This window comes from Ambystoma mexicanum, chromosome 11 (genome assembly GCF_040938575.1).
Source record: "Ambystoma mexicanum isolate Mex_15411 chromosome 11, UKY_AmexF1_1, whole genome shotgun sequence".
NCBI lineage: Eukaryota > Metazoa > Chordata > Amphibia > Caudata > Ambystomatidae > Ambystoma > Ambystoma mexicanum.
In genome coordinates, this window is record NC_090934.1 from 20,470,956 (window position 1) to 20,490,634 (window position 19,679).

A 19,679-nucleotide genomic window follows, 5' to 3' on the forward strand; every position below is an offset into this window, starting at 1 on the left:
AACACGGGTGTTCACCTCGTTAGATTGTGTCGGCCCAGACCCTCTGGGTTCACAGTGCAACATCCACTGCTCCCTCTAGGTCCCAGGTGTAGCCATGAATAAAGCGCTGGTCTCTCGTGAGGGGGCAGCATGCAGTACCTCAACAGGGAAGGCTCCGCCTTTCATCCTTCCGAAGTCCATACATCGCATGCTTAGCAACTGGAAGAGTCTGGCTTGGTAGTAAGCACCAGAAAACAACACACAGATATTATACTGGACTTTATTTTATTTTCCCTAAATGTACATAATTCTGATTTAAATGATCACATATAAGTCCATAAAAAGGGGCATTTCTGTTGTTGTGGTTGTATTTACATTAGTGAGCACTGCAAGCAGGCTGGAGGAATCGCCTTGGATGTTGCTCCTTGTGGCTCTGTCCTGGCCACCAAAAAAGTGCATTTACCCCAAATGGCTCACATGCTTCGTATGGCTGCACCGGCTCCTGCAGAGTGTGACTCCCAACAGCCCCCCACTAAGACGCCCATTAGTCAGTGGAACCGGGGGTCCTGGCGGACGTCTTGCTGAGCTCTCAAATGGTAGAACTGTAGAGAGAAAATAAGACTTAGCAACCAAGCACAAGCATGCACGTCAAATCGAAATCCCCAGAATACAGCATTAATAGGGGGGTTTGGGCAGGGGACCCCCCAATGTAAAAATAAATAAATAGGTATTTTATTTGAGGTAAAGTTGCATTAATTATTTCTCAATTCGTTAGAAACACATGTAACCAAGCTGCACATCGCCTTCTCTGAAACATTTTCAAGTCTCAAGCCGCTGCCACTTGTTGAATTGCACTGCGATGTTGAATCCCACTCAACCAGCTCAATTCACTCGACACTGCCTCGGCTCACTGGAAAGTGCCACGAAGCCCGGATCAATGCTGAACGAGCACCTTAAGGCATCTACAGCAGTTCTGTACCCTGGCCTTGATCTCTGGACCCCAGTGACATCAGAGACCCTCCTCTTTGGCTTAAAAGACTTGCTACAAAGACTATTCACCTGCAGACCCCCATTCTTCATTACCCAGAGTGTCCTTTTCACCAAGTGTCAGCATTATCTGCGTCTTTCCTTACAGGGGTAGGTTGCTAGTGCTTTTAATAGTTGTTTGTTCTTTTAATGTAATGAAAGACTTCTGCTCCATAGAATCCTGATTGGACATTTCTTGAACTTTGGTACCTGAGTACTACTAACCTTGTTTGGGGTGCTGCCTGGCGAGCTCACGCTGCTTCTGACTTTAACTGTGCTACCTGAGTACTATCGTTGCTTGGGGTGCTGCCTGGCGAGCTCACGCTGCTTCTGACTTTAACTTTGGTACCTGAGTACTATCGTTGTTTGGGCTGCTGCCTGGCGAGCTCACGCTGCTTCTGACTTTAACTTTGGTACCTGAGTACTATCGTTGTTTGGGGTGCTGCCTGGCGAGCTCACGCTGCTTCTGACTTTAACTCTGACTTTAACTTTGGTACCTGAGTACTATCGTTGTTTGGGGTGCTGCCTAGCGAGCTCACGCTGCTTCTCACTTTAACTGTGGTACCCGAGTCCTATCGTTGTTTGGGGTGCTGCCTGGCGAGCTCACGCTGTTTCTGACTTTAACTCTGACTTTAACTTTGGTACCTGAGTACTATCGTTGCTTGGGGTGCTGCCTGGCGAGCTCACGCTGCTTCTGACTTTAACTGTGCTACCTGAGTACTATCGTTGTTTGGGGTGCTGCCTGGCGAGCTCACGCTGCTTCTGACTTTAACTTTGGTACCTGAGTACTATCGTTGTTTGGGGTGCTGCCTGGCGAGCTCACGCTGCTTCTGACTTTAACTCTGACTTTAACTTTGGTACCTGAGTACTATCGTTGTTTGGGGTGCTGCCTGGCGACCTCACGCTGCTTCTCACTTTAACTGTGGTACCCGAGTCCTATCGTTGTTTGGGCTGCTGCCTGGCGAGCTCACGCTGCTTCTGACTTTAACTTTGGTACCTGAGTACTATCGTTGTTTGGGGTGCTGCCTGGCGAGCTCACGCTGCTTCTGACTTTAACTCTGACTTTAACTTTGGTACCTGAGTACTATCGTTGTTTGGGGTGCTGCCTGGCGACCTCACGCTGCTTCTCACTTTAACTGTGGTACCCGAGTCCTATCGTTGTTTGGGGTGCTGCCTGGCGACCTCACGCTGTTTCTGACTTTAACTCTGACTTTAACTTTGGTACCTGAGTACTATCGTTGCTTGGGGTGCTGCCTGGCGACCTCACTCTGCTTCTGACTTTGGTACCCTAGTACTGTCGTTGTTTGAGGTGCTGCCTGGCCAGCTCACGCTGCTTCTGACTTTAACTTTGGTACCTGAGTACTATCGTTGTTTGAGGTGCTGCCTGGCGAGCTCACGCTGCTTCTGACTTTAACTTTGGTACCTGAGTACTATCGTTGTTTGGGCTGCTGCCTGGCGAGCTCACGCTGCTTCTCACTTTAACTGTGGTACCCGAGTCCTATCGTTGTTTGGGGTGCTGCCTGGCGAGCTCACGCTGCTTCTGACTTTAACTTTGGTACCTGAGTACTATCGTTGTTTGGGCTGCTGCCTGGCGAGCTCACGCTGCTTCTCACTTTAACTGTGGTACCCGAGTCCTATCGTTGTTTGGGGTGCTGCCTGGCGAGCTCACGCTGTTTCTGACTTTAACTCTGACTTTAACTTTGGTACCTGAGTACTATCGTTGCTTGGGGTGCTGCCTGGCGAGCTCACGCTGCTTCTGACTTTAACTGTGCTACCTGAGTACTATCGTTGTTTGGGGTGCTGCCTGGCGAGCTCACGCTGCTTCTGACTTTAACTTTGGTACCTGAGTACTATCGTTGTTTGGGGTGCTGCCTGGCAAGCTCACGCTGCTTCTGACTTTAACTCTGACTTTAACTTTGGTACCTGAGTACTATCGTTGTTTGGGGTGCTGCCTGGCGACCTCACGCTGCTTCTCACTTTAACTGTGGTACCCGAGTCCTATCGTTGTTTGGGCTGCTGCCTGGCGAGCTCACGCTGCTTCTGACTTTAACTTTGGTACCTGAGTACTATCGTTGTTTGGGGTGCTGCCTGGCGAGCTCACGCTGCTTCTGACTTTAACTCTGACTTTAACTTTGGTACCTGAGTACTATCGTTGTTTGGGGTGCTGCCTGGCGACCTCACGCTGCTTCTCACTTTAACTGTGGTACCCGAGTCCTATCGTTGTTTGGGGTGCTGCCTGGCGAGCTCACGCTGTTTCTGACTTTAACTCTGACTTTAACTTTGGTACCTGAGTACTATCGTTGCTTGGGGTGCTGCCTGGCGACCTCACTCTGCTTCTGACTTTGGTACCCTAGTACTGTCGTTGTTTGAGGTGCTGCCTGGCCAGCTCACGCTGCTTCTGACTTTAACTTTGGTACCTGAGTACTATCGTTGTTTGGGGTGCTGCCTGGCGAGCTCACGCTGCTTCTGACTTTAACTCTGACTTTAACTTTGGTACCTGAGTACTATCGTTGTTTGGGGTGCTGCCTGGCGACCTCACGCTGCTTCTCACTTTAACTGTGGTACCCGAGTCCTATCGTTGTTTGGGGTGCTGCCTGGCGAGCTCACGCTGTTTCTGACTTTAACTCTGACTTTAACTTTGGTACCTGAGTACTATCGTTGCTTGGGGTGCTGCCTGGCGACCTCACTCTGCTTCTGACTTTGGTACCCTAGTACTGTCGTTGTTTGAGGTGCTGCCTGGCCAGCTCACGCTGCTTCTGACTTTAACTTTGGTACCTGAGTACTATCGTTGTTTGAGGTGCTGCCTGGCCAGCTCACGCTGCTTCTGACTTTAACTTTGGTACCTGAGTACTGTCGTTGTTTGAGGTGCTGCCTGGCCAGCTCACGCTGCTTCTGACTTTAACTTTGGTACCTGAGTACTAACATTGTTTGGGGTGCTGCTTGGCGAGCTCACGCTGCTTCTGAAGAGTGTCGCCTGCATCCGGTAATGCTGCCTGAAACAGGCAAAGCAGGTATTCCATGCATGCTGTGCCTGTCCCACCTTTATTATTGGGGTCACTGTTAGTTCAGTAGTAGAGTGGGGCTGATTAGGTGTTTAGAAACCACTACTCATGCAGGGCAGTAGTCATTTTATCACCACAGCTATCACCCTGCCACCCTGTCTCGTGACCAGGATCGGAAGGTCTACGCTGGCTTTTGTGATGAATCCTGTGGAGTCTTCACTGATCCCCCGCCTAAAGTCTCCTCCCATGTGGGCAGGGGAGGGCAGCCGCTACCTGATCCTGACCCTGGGGGTGATGCCTAAAGTCTCCTCCCAGGTGGGTAGGGGAGGGCAGCCGCTACCTGATCCTGACCCTGGGGGTGATGCCTAAAGTCTCCTCCCATGTGGGCAGGGGAGGGCAGTGGCTACCTGATCCTGACCCTGGGGGTGATGCCTAAAGTCTCCTCCCATGTGGCCAGGGGTGGGCAGCCGCTACCTGATCCTGACCCTGGGGGTGATGCCTAAAGTCTCCTCCCAGGTGGGCAGGGGAGGGCAGCCGCTACCTGATCCTGACCTGGGGGTGATGCCTAAAGTCTCCTCCCAGGTGGGCAGGGGAGGGCAGCCGCTACCTGATCCTGACCCTGGGGGTGATGCCTAAAGTCTCCTCCCAGGTGGGCAGGGGAGGGCAGCCGCTCGCTGATCCTGACCCTGGGGGTGGTAACATGAGGGAGGATCACATAGGAGGAGACGGCTGTCAGGGGGAAGTGGTGACTCCTTCAGGAGGGACGCAGTATTCATCTTCTTCTGAGGATGAAATCCCCATAGTACCCAAATACCTAATGACATGCTGTCAGTGTACAATTCCCTCTTATACCCAATGCACAGGCTATGAAATTTCTGCTAAACAGAATAAGGTTGCTGCTGGAGTTCAGGAAGTAAACAGGACAACCTCTTATTGTAATTATTCTGCCTTAGATAGAGGTCCTAACTCCAAGAATGAATCACAAACCCTTTTTACAACCTCCCATAAGCTTGACAACTCTCAGTAGTTCACAAATCAGTTAAAATTAACTAAATATAAGAAGACCAACACCACTATGGACTTCAGAGCCCATGATGCCTGTGCTACTGAGCCGAAGAAGAGGGACTCAGAGTTGATGAAGATTACAAGTACCAGTAAACATAATGAGTGGTCTAGTTGTTGTAGAGTGGAGCACCTGAGCGGGACATTTAATCTTTGAAATTAGTTACAGCTGGAGGAAGGAGACTCTGACGGAGTAGCAGAGGCAGCAGCGGGTCTGAATGCTGGACTCGCCTTGGAAGCAGGAGAAACTCCAGCTGATGCAGGTGAAGGTGTGTGGTTGTGTAGAGAGAGTGCAGTTGGAAGCATTCGGGGGGAAAGCTACGCCGTGTGGGAGAAGAGCTCCCAACACGCCGTGAACCGCTCCGGAAAAGGAGAAGCTTAGACCCCACAGAGCTGTCAAAGCTCTACTGAAGGACTTTTCTTACCACGGCAGCCATACCGTAGCTGGCAGCAAAGCGGACAGCCCCTAGAAGATCTGCCACAGTGCCAGTGAGCAAAATAGAGACGCAAGAGAAGACCGGCGAGTTGACCTGAGAGGTCAGCTGACCCGGGGTGTTCTGAATAAGACAATTAGCTGAGACTAATAATATTGAATATCTATCAAGTGAATAAAGTCAAATGCAGCAAGGGTGCAACTCCCCTTTATGGGACACCAATTGGGGGACAACTGTCACCCGCATTGCCAACAGCCAAGAGGCCAAATAAGAGTCATACAAAGGCAGCAGGGGTGCAGTTCTCTACTTATATGGGACACCAAGTGGGGGAAACCTTCAACCTGCATTGCCGACAAGAAAAAGGCTACAGAATACAAAAGTAACAAGGGCGCAACTCCCCTTTTACGGGATTCCACCTTGTGGAGATCTGAAAACCACATTGTAAAGAGTCAAGAGACTATTAAGAGAAGCAGTTTTTGTTCAGACCTCCTCACATAGGATACTGGTGTGGAGAATCTTGGAATAAGCATTGCCACTAAAGACAATCGTAGTAGTAGGAGTTTTTTCCTGACGGGAGCAATAGTAGTTCATCCTGACAGGCGAGTCTACCAGGAAAGAAGATGATTTGTAAACTGTGTTTGTGGTAAAGAGGTGTGTTGGAAAGAACATGTTAACTTTAACTCCTTTTGATGAACTGTTGCATTCGCAAAAGTAGTTGCTCTCCTATCCTGTCAAAAGTGTTTCTTTTAGAAGAAAAAGTATGATGCGCTAATAATGACTTGACGTTTTGAAGAGAACAATTGCCTTGGTTTATGAACACTTGAGGGAGAGACATGTACTTTACCAGGCTGGAGATTGTGGAGAACAGCACTTGCTTTGCTTCGTGAACACGCCTCTGTGAAAGAGACATTTACTTTGCTAAGTGGAAAGACGCATTGAATGGGAAAGACTGTTTGTGTTATATTGATCTGAACTTTATTGACCCAGAACTTTACTCAGGGTATTCCTGAATTGATCCAGGGGAATGGAGTTCAGCCCTGGTCACACGGTGTACTTTCTAAAGCCTTTGAGTTTGAATTGGTAAATTGTTTTGTTGAACTGAAGACAGCCAAACATTATTTGTATAATTGTGTTGTGTGTATTAGTGTGAGGGTCAGCGTCTTTTTGGGCACTAGGTCACCTTCCTTTAGTTTTAGTTTATTAGGCAGGGACATCCTCGTTAGGATAGGGACAGATAGGCATTCATCTCACCCCTTTTTATTGAATTAAATGGCAAGTCCTGAGAAAACGCTAGCTTTGTGTCCGGCTCCTCACACTTGATAGGGCAGATGTTCCCAGTCAAGCAGACATCTGAGTCCTGGCCATCCGCAGCCCCGTGGTAGGGATCTGGGTGACACATTAAGTAGGAGCAGGGCGCAGTCACAGGCTCCAGTGCACACAGGCGCTAAACCCCTACACGTCACAGTTCATCGCAATCGCAGGCATTTATACAACAGCAGAAACACCGGAATCACCTTGTGCTTAAGGACTATAAATAAGTTGTGGGCTTGTGTTATTTCTTATAAAGAATGAACACATCACATTCACCACAAGCGGAATGCTGCGCAGTGCTAACCTTCGGAGAAGACTGATATCAGACAGTGCCAGGAGGAATCTGGATAATAAACCATTCCACAGCAGGTAACACAGATTGTTACCCAACTCCATGGTACTCATTTTATCAACTGCAGAAGGATGAAGGGCTGAGTAGGCCTCTGGGATTCGGATTTGCGACCACGTGGTCAGACACTGTGGTGGGTGCATGAGTCCCTGACCCAGGGGTCAGGCTTGCTATTGCGCTTGGTAGATGGCGCCCAGTTTATCAAGAGAGGGGGTGGGGGCCCTACAGGGGGCTATTAGGGGCATCATTCATGATTCCTGGGTCTATATGTCACAAAGCACAATGTATACATTTTATACTGAAATGTAGTCATCCTATGTTGAGATCCTCCACATCGAATGCGTCTCCCCTGTAACCAAATTGCTAATAGGGTAGATGCAGATAAAGCAAATTTAGAATTGTGCTACGCGCTGGCCCTTAGGGATGGCCTTGGACCTGTGTTTGGTACAGAACCGGTCATTTGAGGATGGGTATTGGCCAATGGGATCTGAAATAATAGTCTATGGAGGAAGCCCACCTGCCATATCGGTGAGCTTTAAAGATAAGGGGCTGGGGGTCACAACAAGGCTAGCAAGGCTCATAGAGTGGACAGAGCATAGGCTGAAAGGTAACTGCGCATGACCCGGTCAGAGCTGAATGTCTGCAGTTTTGGGGATGATCTAATGAGCATGGCCCAGTGGCTCGTAGTCAACAACATGGAGTCCAAATACGTGCTCCAATGGGTAGACAGAGTTCCGGGGGCTGCCATGCAGTGGGACGACACCCATGGCATCAGGTCTGTTCCAGAAGTGTAGCTGAGTTTGGGAAAAGCTACGTTTGGACCTGATCAGCCTCTACGACCAACGGTTGATCCAAGCCTACGGGAGTTCAACAAATCTAAAACTCCCAGAAATCAAGAGTTTGGAGGTCACTGGTAAGACCCAGGAAGTAAATAAGGACCAGCCCACACAGTGTAGATAGGACACACAAATAGACTTGGACTGCAAGCACAAACAAGACCTTAAGACCTCTTGCATTTACCAAAAATAAATGCGGTGTCGTGATGTGTGGCTGATATTGGAACGGATGCGATCCTTCTCTGCATGCGCCCCTTTCTCTCAAATCGACACTGCTGTTACAGTTAAAGTTGGGATTGCATGATCGAAGTAGGCTGTCCCCTGCCCTGCCAAAAACATCAAGAGCAGTTCTCTCACCCTGGCACCTGCTCCCACTGCCATGGTCAAGAGATCTCTTGGCACGGGTACCTTTGAAGAAGAATCCTTTTAGCACGTCTCAAAAAAATCCAACCCTAACATTCTATCAAACTACCACCCTTTCACCAATACTCCCTTCATTAGAAAAATCATTGACAAGATGGACACTCGCTGACTTGTTCAGCACTATCAATGTGGTCTTAGGCATGCCAGAGAAGCAGAATTGGCCCTCCATTTCATGCGGGATGAGATCCTAAAGTCCTTGGATGGTTGCTGCCCTTCCGTTCCCATCCTGTTAGAGCTACCAGCAGCCCTCGTGGAGTTTATGCTTCTACATTCCTTTGCTGCCTTGAAACCTCCTTTGGTGTCGCAGATACTGCCTTAAGGATGACCTCCCCCTTCCTCTCTAACAGGGAACATCTAGGTAGGTCTGCTCCCTTCATTCCAAACCAACTCTGCAAGACTGTGGAGCTCCTCAAGGGTCCATCCCGTCACCATGGCTCTCCAATGCATAGATGAAACCATCAGCTGATCCCATCATGCTACACACTTCCATCTTCCTCTCTAACAGGGAACATCTAGGTAGGTCTGCTCCCTTCATTCCAAACCAACTCTGCAAGACTGTGGAGCTCCTCAAGGGTCCATCCCGTCACCATGGCTCTCCAATGCATAGATGAAACCATTAGCTGATCCCATCATGCTACACACTTCCATCTTCCTCTCTAACAGGGAACATCTAGGTAGGTCTGCTCCCTTCATTCCAAACCAACTCTGCAAGACTGTGGAGCTCCTCAAGGGTCCATCCCGTCACCATGGCTCTGCAATGCATAGATGAAACCATCAGCTGATCCCATCATGCTACACACTTCCATCTTCCTCTCTAACAGGGAACATCTAGGTAGGTCTGCTCCCTTTATTCCAAACCAACTCTGCAAGACTGTGGAGCTCCTCAAGGGTCCATCCCGTCACCATGGCTCTCCAATGCATAGATGAAACCATCAGCTGATCCCATCATGCTACACACTTCCATCTTCCTCTCTAACAGGGAACATCTAGGTAGGTCTGCTCCCTTCATTCCAAACCAACTCTGCAAGACTGTGGAGCTCCTCAAGGGTCCATCCCGTCACCATGGCTCTCCAATGCATAGATGAAACCATCAGCTGATCCCATCATGCTACACACTTCCATCTTCCTCTCTAACAGGGAACATCTAGGTAGGTCTGCTCCCTTTATTCCAAACCAACTCTGCAAGACTGTGGAGCTCCTCAAGGGTCCATCCCGTCACCATGGCTCTCCAATGCATAGATGAAACCATCAGCTGATCCCATCATGCTACACACTTCCATCTTCCTCTCTAACAGGGAACATCTAGGTAGGTCTGGTCCCTTTGTTTCCAAACCAACTCTGCAAGACTGTGGAGCTCCTCAAGGGTCCATCCCGTCACCATGGCTCTCCAATGCATAGATGAAACCATCAGCTGATCCCATCATGCTACACACGTCCATCTTCCTCTCTAACAGGGAACATCTAGGTAGGTCTGCTCCCTTTATTCCAAACCAACTCTGCAAGACTGTGGAGCTCCTCAAGGGTCCATCCCGTCACCATGGCTCTCCAATGCATAGATGAAACCATCAGCTGATCCCATCATGCTACACACTTCCATCTTCCTCTCTAACAGGGAACATCTAGGTAGGTCTGGTCCCTTTGTTTCCAAACCAACTCTGCAAGACTGTGGAGCTCCTCAAGGGTCCATCCCGTCACCATGGCTCTCCAATGCATAGATGAAACCATCAGCTGATCCCATCATGCTACACACTTCCATCTTCCTCTCTAACAGGGAACATCTAGGTAGGTCTGCTCCCTTTATTCCAAACCAACTCTGCAAGACTGTGGAGCTCCTCAAGGGTCCATCCCGTCACCATGGCTCTCCAATGCATAGATGAAACCATCAGCTGATCCCATCATGCTACACACTTCCTCCTTCTGTACATATGTGGACGACACGCAAACTGCGACTATGTTGCCTGTCTATGTCACATTTCTGCATGCTTACTCCAGGTCCATTTCTGCATAAGTGACCAAGGCTTTTGCCTGAGCGCTATGAAGACCGAGATCATCCACATTGGCACTTCTATCCCCCCTTCTCTCCGTTTTGATTCACCTCGGACCATAGGGACCCAGAATTTGGAAGTTATTTTGACATCTGTCTTTCCTTTATAGCACTGATTCAAGAAATTATCATCAAAATCTTATTTTCCATTTCACATCCTGGGGTGCTCTCTTCCATCATTGATTATGTCGGAAAGAATTCAAATGATGGCGTCCATGGTTCTTTCTCTCCTCAACTATTGCACCTGTCTACTCTTAAGCCTTCGAAAAAAACAGGCAGAGCAGCTGCAGCTATTCAGAAGAAAGCAGCAGGTTCCTTTTGGGCAGGAAACCATGGGAACAAATGACGCCTGGGCTGCTGGCTTTCACTTCATCCTTAGAGCCAATCGGAACAGTGACCACGCCTGTCTAAGATCATTATTATTATTATTATTATTATTATTATCATTATTACTGGGGTATTTATTGAGTGCAGACCTAGCTTCAGGAAGCAACAGAGCGCTTGACAAGTCTTAGTGGTAGGGACATCTGGGGGGAAGCAGAGTTGCAAGGGAGTGACAATATGTGGAGAAGATTTTAGGGTCTAGGTCAGTGGAGGCTTCACCGTTAAAGAAAAGGACCCTCCATGTTGGTGGCGCCTCCACCTGGAACCAGCTCCCAGTTGACGTACAATCTGTGCAGACCTTCTTCTATTCCACGGTTAAAAAACCTTGTCTTAAGGAGAGGTTTGCCCAAGAAGATTGAACACATGTGTGATGCAGGCCCACGCTGCACCGACTGTTGATTTCTTCCACATCAAGACGCCTTGTGTGGCCTGTCACTTATTTTATTCTCAGCACTACTGCTCTCTTCTTTTTGTCTTCTGCACTTCTTTATTTTCCTTTGTGTGTGCAATTGTCTGATCTGCATGTTCCCAAAGCCTGTGAATGCTTAGATGTTGCTGCCCTTTCCCTGTGCTGTGACTAGGGTACAAAGCGGGTGCCTTCACAGCTGGCGCCCCATTGAAGCTCAATAATCTGTAGATTGGCTACCCAGATGAGAGTCTGGATATCAAGATGAGAGTCTGGATATCAAGATGAGAGTCTGGATATCAAGATGAGAGTCTGAGAGTCTGTCTGGATAAGATCCAGATGAGAGTCTGGAGATCCAGATGAGAGTCTGGAGATCCAGATGAGAGTCTGGATATCCAGCTGAGACTCCGGATATCCAGATGAGAGTCTGGATATCCAGGTGAGAGTCTGGAGATCCAGGTGAGAGTCTGGAGATCCAGGTGAGAGTCTGGATACCCAGATGAGAGTCTGGCCATCCAGATGAGAGTCCGGATATTCAGATGAGAGTCTGGATACCCAGATGAGAGTTTGGATATCCAGGTGAGAGTCTGGATACCCGGATGAGAGGCTGCATACCTAAATGAGTCTACATACCCTGATGAGAGTCCGGATATCCAGATGAGAGTAGGGAGATCCAGATGAGAGTCTGGATACCCAGATGAGAGTCCGAATATCCAGCTGAGAGTCTGAGAATCTGTCTAGATAAGATCCAGATGAGAGTCTGGATATCCAGCTGAGAGTCTGATATCCAGATGAGAGTCTGGATACCCAGATGAGAGTCTGGATATCCAGATGAGAGTCTGGATATTCAGATGAGAGTCTGGATACCCAGATGAGAGTTTGGATATCCAGGTGAGAGTCTGGAGACCCGGATGAGAGTCTCCATACATAAATAAGTCTACATACCCAGATGAGAGTCCGGATATCCAGATGAGAGTAGGGAGATCCAGATGAGAGTCTGGATATCCAGATGAGAGTCTGCATACCCAAATCAGTCTACATACCCAAATGAGAGTCTGGATATCCAGATGAGATGAGAGTCTGGATATCCAGATGAGAGTCTGGATACCCAGATGCAAGTCTGGATATCCAGGTGAGAGTCTGGATGCCCAAAGGAGAGTCTGCATACCCAGATGAGAGTCTGGATACCCAGATGAGAGTCTGGATATCCAGGTGAGAGTCTGGATATCCAGGTGAGAGTCTGGATATCCAGATGAGAGTCCGGATATCCAGATGAGATTCTGGATATCCAGGTGAGAGTCTGGATATCCAGGTGAGAGTCTGGATACCCATATGAGAGTCTGCATACCCAAATGAGTCTACATACCCAGATGAGAGTCTGGAGATCCAGATGAGAGTCTGGATATCCAGATGAGAGTCTGAATACCCAGATGAGAGTCTGGATATCCAGGTGAGAGTCTGGAGCTCCAGATGAGAGTCCGGATATCCAGATGAGAGTCCGAATACCCAGATGAGAGTCTGGATACCCAGATGAGAGTCTGGATATCCAGGTGAGAGTCTGGATACCCAGATGAGAGTCTGGATATCCAGGTGAGAGTCTGGATACCCAGATGAGAGTCTGCATACCCAAATGAGTCTACATACCCAGGTGAGAGTCTGGAGATCCAGATGAGAGTCTGGATATCCAGATGTGAGTCCGGATATCCAGACGAGAGTCTGAATATCCAGATAAGAGTCTGGAGATCCAGATGAGAGTCCAGAGATCCAGATGAGAGTCTGGATATCCAGATGAGAGTCCGGAGATCCAGATAAGAGTCCAGAGATCCAAATGAGAGTCTGGATATCCAGATGTGAGTCTGGATACCCAGATGAGAGTCTGAATATCCAGCTGAGAGTCTGAGAGTCTGTCTGGATAAGATCCAGATGAGAGTCTGGAGATCCAGATGAGAGTCTGGAGATCCAGCTGAGACTCCGGATATCCAGATGAGAGTCTGGATATCCACGTGAGAGTCTGGATATCCAGGTGAGAGTCTGGAGATCCAGGTGAGAGTCTGGATACCCAGATGAGAGTCTGGCCATCCAGATGAGAGTCTGGATATTCAGATGAGAGTCTGGATACCCAGATGAGAGTTTGGATATCCAGGTGAGAGTCTGGATACCCGGATGAGAGGCTGCATACCTAAATGAGTCTACATACCCAGATGAGAGTCCGGCTATCCAGATGAGAGTAGGGAGATCCAGATGAGAGTCTGGATACCCAGATGAGAGTCCAAGTATCCAGCTGAGAGTCTGAGAATCTGTCTAGATAAGATCCAGATGAGAGTCTGGATATCCAGATGAGAGTCTGGATATCCAGCTGAGAGTCTGATATCCAGATGAGAGTCTGGATACCCAGATGAGAGTCTGGATATCCAGATGAGAGTCTGGAGATCCAGGTGAGAGTCTGGATACCCAGATGAGAGTCTGGCCATCCAGATGAGAGTCTGGATATTCAGATGAGAGTCTGGATACCCAGATGAGAGTTTGGATATCCAGGTGAGAGTCTGGAGACCCGGATGAGAGTCTCCATACATAAATAAGTCTACATACCCAGATGAGAGTCCGGATATCCAGATGAGAGTAGGGAGATCCAGATGAGAGTCTGGATATCCAGATGAGAGTCTGCATACCCAAATGAGTCTACATACCCAGATGAGAGTCTGGATATCCAGATGAGATGAGAGTCTGGATATCCAGATGAGAGTCTGGATACCCAGATGCAAGTCTGGATATCCAGGTGAGAGTCTGGATGCCCAAAGGAGAGTCTGCATACCCAGATGAGAGTCTGGATACCCAGATGAGAGTCTGGATATCCAGGTGAGAGTCTGGATACCCAGATGAGAGTCCGGATATCCAGATGAGATTCTGGATATCCAGGTGAGAGTCTGGATACCCATATGAGAGTCTGCATACCCAAATGAGTCTACATACCCAGATAAGAGTCTGGAGATCCAGATGAGAGTCTGGATATCCAGATGAGAGTCTGAATACCCAGATGAGAGTCTGGATATCCAGGTGAGAGTCTGGAGCTCCAGATGAGAGTCTGGATATCCAGATGAGAGTCCGAATACCCAGATAAGAGTCTGGATACCCAGATGAGAGTCTGGATATCCAGGTGAGAGTCTGGATACCCAGATGAGAGTCTGCATACCCAAATGAGTCTACATACCCAGGTGAGATTCTGGAGATCCAGATGAGAGTGAGTCCGGATATCCAGACGAGAGTCTGAATATCCAGATAAGAGTCTGGAGATCCAGATGAGAGTCCAGAGATCCAGATGAGAGTCTGGATATCCAGATGAGAGTCCAGAGATCCAGATAAGAGTCCAGAGATCCAAATGAGAGTCTGGATATCCAGATGTGAGTCCGGATATCCAGACGAGAGTCTGAATATCCAGATAAGAGTCTGGAGATCCAGATGAGAGTCCAGAGATCCAGATGAGAGTCTGGATATCCAGATGAGAGTCCGGAGATCCAGATGAGAGTCCGGAGATCCTGATGAGAGTCTGATACCCAAATGAGATTCTGGATATCCAGGTCAGAGCCTGGATACCCAGATGAGAGTCTGCATACCCCAATGAGTGTCTGGATACCCAGATGAGAGTCTGAATATCCAGCTGAGAGTCTGTCTGGATAATATCTAGATGGAAGTCTGGATATATCATCTGGAGTTTTACCAGGCATCTGCGTGGTGTAGGACATGGACAGGCATGGGCACAAAGCCATTGAATGTGGTGGAGGCAGACACGCTGTAGGCACCCATGTTCTGGAAGACCAGCCAATCACTAATCTGCAGCTCGGGAAGCGCCACGTCATCCAGGATCTTATCCGCACCATCCAAGGTCTGACCCCAGAGGGTGCTGGGATGAAGTAGCTGCGGCCCACAGGGTTTCTGTGTAGGAGAAAGGGAGGAATGAGCATTAAGCACTTAAAAAGGTGGAACAGCACAAACACTTCATAGCAAGAGCGGAGATGTCTTCAGAAGGTTCTATTCAGTGTCGGTGCAAAAAGCTCACGTCAGCTAGCAAGCTATCGCCAACTACTCATGAGTTCCCCCAAACATCTTGCTGATAAACTCACAATCTCAGAAGGCAGCAAAGCCCTCAGCAACACCCTATCAATAGCCTCACGACACACTATCAATTGTATTGTATTGTATTGTTGATTTATTGATAGAGCGCACCGGGCTATTAGGCATCTGGGCGCTTGTATGCAGTTTTTGGATACAGTTACAGCATAGCACGAAAGTTACAAGGTAACATCCGCGTACAACGAGTACATTACAATTACAGCATAGCAAGAAAGTTACAGGAGAACATCAGTATACAAAGGATACATTACAGTGGAGTATAAGAGCGTGGCTAAAGTGCAGTGAGGCATATATACATGTCATAGCTGGTCATTGTAGTACAGGTACAGTAACATAGCTATATTTATGCAGATTATAGAATAGAGCGTCAGTGCTCACTAGAGTGCAGCCATTGTTTAACAATGATTTTGAATGAATGGAAGGAGGGTGAGGCTCTTAAGGTGTCTGGTAGTGAGGTCCAGAGTTGTGCTGCCAAGACTGGGAAGCTGGATCCTCCGGTTCTTTTGAGTTTAATGTTGGGGATTCTGATGCTATTGGATTGTGCCTTTCTGATAGGGCTTTCAGATGTATTTTTGATGAATTTTTCAATAAGGTATACCGGTGCTTTGTTGTTGAGGCATTTGTATGTTAGGTTTAGTGTTTTAAGTTTAATTCTGTCTTTCATGGCGAGACAGTTGGCGGCTCGTCGTTGGTCAAATATATGCTGACCTTTGGGGATGCCCAAGGCTGTTCTTAGGGCATTCATTTGGAGGGTTTGAAGTTTGTTTACTAGTTCCTGAGTAGAGTGCATTGCAGTCATCCAGTTTCGATAGGATTAGTGCCCATGCAATTGGGTGCAACTTTCAGTGGTCAAGACAGGTTTGCAGGCATATATTAATTTGCATGTGTAACTGGTTGCTGAAGCTGTGGCATTTATTTGCTTGTTAAGGTTGAGAGCAGAGTCTAAGTAAAAACCTAATGTTTTCACTTCTTTGGTGACTTTGATCTTAAAGGGATAGCCCAGCAAAAAATGTTATGTAAAAAATAGATAGGCAATATTAAAAAAAAAATACTAGCACTTTTTTTTTAAACTTCCTATGTAAAATTTTGAGCTATTCAAGCTCAAAATTCGCAAATAGCTCAAAATTCGCAAAAGCAAGCACATGGGCGCATCCATTTTGTGAAATGGATGCCCGCCTGTGCTGGCTTTTGCTTTTGCGGCACTAATGAAGGAAAAGCCAGCCAGCTGTAGTAAACAAAAGCTACCGCTGGGTGGCTTTTCCTTCATTGGTGCTGTACGCGGAGGACGGGGACCGGAGACCAGAGCAGGAAAGCTGCAGCTGAATCTCGGTAAGTGCTATTTTTTTTTTTAAAAAATAAGCACTAGCTGCAGGTTTTTTTCTAAGTTTTCCGGGCTGGAGGAGCCCGGAAAACTTAGAAATAAAACTGCAGCTTTAAAAACATTGTATTTATGTTTGCGGTCGCTTTTGAAGCGACCGCAAACATAAATACAACGTTGTGTTTGAAAACGCTGCGTTTTTTCTTTCCAAGTTTCTCAGGCTCCTCAGGCTCGGAGGAGCCTGAGAAACTCGGAAAGAAAAACCGCAGAGTTTTCAAACACAACCGCGTTGTGTTTCTGCCTGCTGTGGCTATCACTTTGGGTCTCCGGTGCTCCCCCAGGGGAGCACCGGAGACCCAAAGTGAAAGCCAAGGCAGGGAGAAACACAACAAGGTTGTGTTTCTGCCTAAATCTGCTTTCCCAGTTGGGGTTATCGGGCTCCCCACGGGGGGCCCGACAGCCCCAAATGGGAAATCAGATTTAGGCAGAAACACTGCAGCATTTAGCATTTCCCATTTGGGGCTCTCGGCCCCCCGTGGGGAGCCTGAGAGCCCCAAATGGGAAATCAGCTGTAGGCAGAAACACTGCAGCATGTAAACACAACCGCGTTGTGTTTCTGCCTGCTTTGGCTTTCACTTTGGATCTCAGGTGCTCCCGCAGGGGAGCACCGGAGACCCAAAGTGAAAGCCAAGGCAGGGAGAAACACAACAAGGTTGTGTTTCTGCCTAAATCTGCTTTCCCAGTTGGGGTTATCGGGCTCCCCACGGGTGGCCCGACAGCCCCAAATGGGAAATCAGATTTAGGCAGAAACACTGCAGCATTTAGCATTTCCCATTTGGGGCTCTCGGCCCCCCGTGGTGAGCCTGAGAGCCCCAAATGGGAAATCAGCTGTAGGCAGAAACACTGCAGCATGTAAACACAACCGCGCTGTGTTTCTGCCTGCTTTGGCTTTCACTTTGGATCTCAGGTGCTCCCCTGCGGGAGCACCGGAAACCCAAAGTGATAGCCACAGCAGGCAGAAACACAACGCAGTTGTGTTTGAAAACACTGCGGTTTTTCTTTCCGAGTTTCTCAGGCTCCTCCGAGCCAGAGGAGCCTGAGAAACTTGTAAAGAAAAACCGCAGCGTTTTCAAACACAACGTTGTATTTATGTTTGCTGTCGCTTCAAAAGCGACCGCAAACATAAATACAACGTTTTGAAAGCTGCAGTTTTATTTCTAAGTTTTCCGTGCTCCTCCAGCCCGGAAAACTTAGAAATAAAAATGCAGCTAGTGCTTATTTAAAAAAAAAAATAAATAGCACTTACCGAGATTCAGCTGCAGCTTTCCTGCTCTGGTCTCCGGTCCCTGTCCTCCGCGTACAGCACCAATGAAGGAAAAGCCACCCAGCGTTAGCTTTTGTTTACTACAGCTGGCTGGCCTTTCCTTCATTAGTGCCGCAAAAGCAAAAGCCAGCACAGGCGGGCATCCATTTCACAAAATGGATGCGCCCATGTGTTTGCTTTTGCGAATTTTGAGCTTGAATAGCTCAAAATTTTACATAGGAAGTTTTAAAAAAAAGTGCTAGTATTTTTTTTTAATGTTGCCTATCTATTTTTTAAATACATTTTTTACTGGACTATCCCTTTAATACCATCAATGGTGATGGAATTGTATTGGTGAGAGAGTTTGTTTAGTTTACTGGTGGACCCAGTTATTAGGAGTTTGGTCTTTTCGTCATTGAAACATAACCCGTGGGTGGCCATCCAGATTTGTATGATATGGTACATCTTGTTTATGAGGCTTGTGTCTTTGTCGTAGTCTCCCTGGATGGGGATGAGGATCTGGGTGTCGTCTGCATAATTAGTATATGACACACCCAGATTGTCCAGTATATCAAAGAACGGCTTTGTAAATATATTATACAAAGTGGGGGAGAAACAGGACCCCTGTGATTCGCCACATGTTATAGGTACTGGGCCTGCTGCTGAGGAGGGCGAAAAGACTCTTATAGTTCTCTTAACAAGGAAAGAGTTTATACATGTAGTAGCCTCTAAGGAAAAGTTGGCAAACGATTTGAGGTGGTTGCATAGCACTTTGTGGTCAACCAGATCGAATGCGGCCGACAAGTCTAGGAGTAGGAGAATGGAGATTTCTCCTCTGTCTTTTCGCTCATCTAGTTGGTTCTTAAGATCAAGAAGGGCCGTCTCAGTCCCATGTCTTGGTCTGAAACCCGATTTTCTGGTACCTAGTAAATTGTTAATCTCCAAGTAAGATTCAATCTGTAAATATGCAGCTCTATCGAAGATTTTAAGGAGAAACGGTACTGTCGTAATATGCCTGTAATTAGTTGGGACGTTAGGGTCCAGGTTAGGCTTTTTTAGCAGGGGTAGTACCCAGGCATCTTTGAGGTTGGTTGGTACCGAGCAGGATTTGAAAGAGGAGTTAATGAAGGTGGTAACGAACGGGGCTAGGTTCTTAGCAGCTTCTTTAATGATGGATGCTGGGCAAGTGTCCCCCAGGCATTGGGAAGGTTTAAGTGAGGTGATGATACTTTCAGTCTCAATAGTAGAGATTGACCTGAATTTGAATTGGTTATGAGGTTTAATTTGGTTGTTGGTGAGTTCTTGCAAGATGGCTTCCTAGGTAGCAAGCGCAATCTTTTGGAGGGAGGTTTTTTTAGCTGAGCTTTTGTCTTGTAACATGGTGATTTTATTGAAGAAGACGTTTTGGATGTTAGTGCTCCAGATTTTATTTTTGGTGCATGAGTCTGCAGGTGCAATTGGGGATTCTAATTCTCTAAGAAATTGGAAGATTTCCCTAGTACTTGAATTTGGTTTTTTGATTCTGTCATTGAAAGTTTGTATGATTTCCTTTTTGTATCGGTCGGTGAGGGAGGTGAGGAGATTTTTATTCTGAGTTGATGGGTTTTTTCCCAACTAGTTTCTGCCTGTCTTTTTTCTTTGCACAGTATTTTTAGGCTGGGGGTAAACCACGTG

At 47.6% G+C, this 19,679-nt stretch overlaps 1 protein-coding gene across 2 annotated transcripts in view; it reads right to left on the reverse strand.

Moving 5' to 3' along the window:
* Positions 1–247: 247 nt before the first annotated feature.
* The window catches only part of LOC138503006 (antizyme inhibitor 2-like), a 609,069-nt gene continuing 589,637 nt past the window's right edge, over positions 248–19,679 (reverse strand). Inside the window, exons 9-10 of one of the 2 annotated variants that reach the window (XM_069622437.1) lie at positions 14,972–15,186; positions 248–581 (exon numbers count right to left, since the gene is read on the reverse strand). In XM_069622437.1, coding sequence (XP_069478538.1) covers positions 569–581; positions 14,972–15,186 — 228 coding nt within the window. In that variant the 3' untranslated portion in view covers positions 248–568. The remainder of the gene's footprint in view (positions 582–14,971; positions 15,187–19,679) is intronic. The other variant, XM_069622438.1, reaches the window with a different exon arrangement.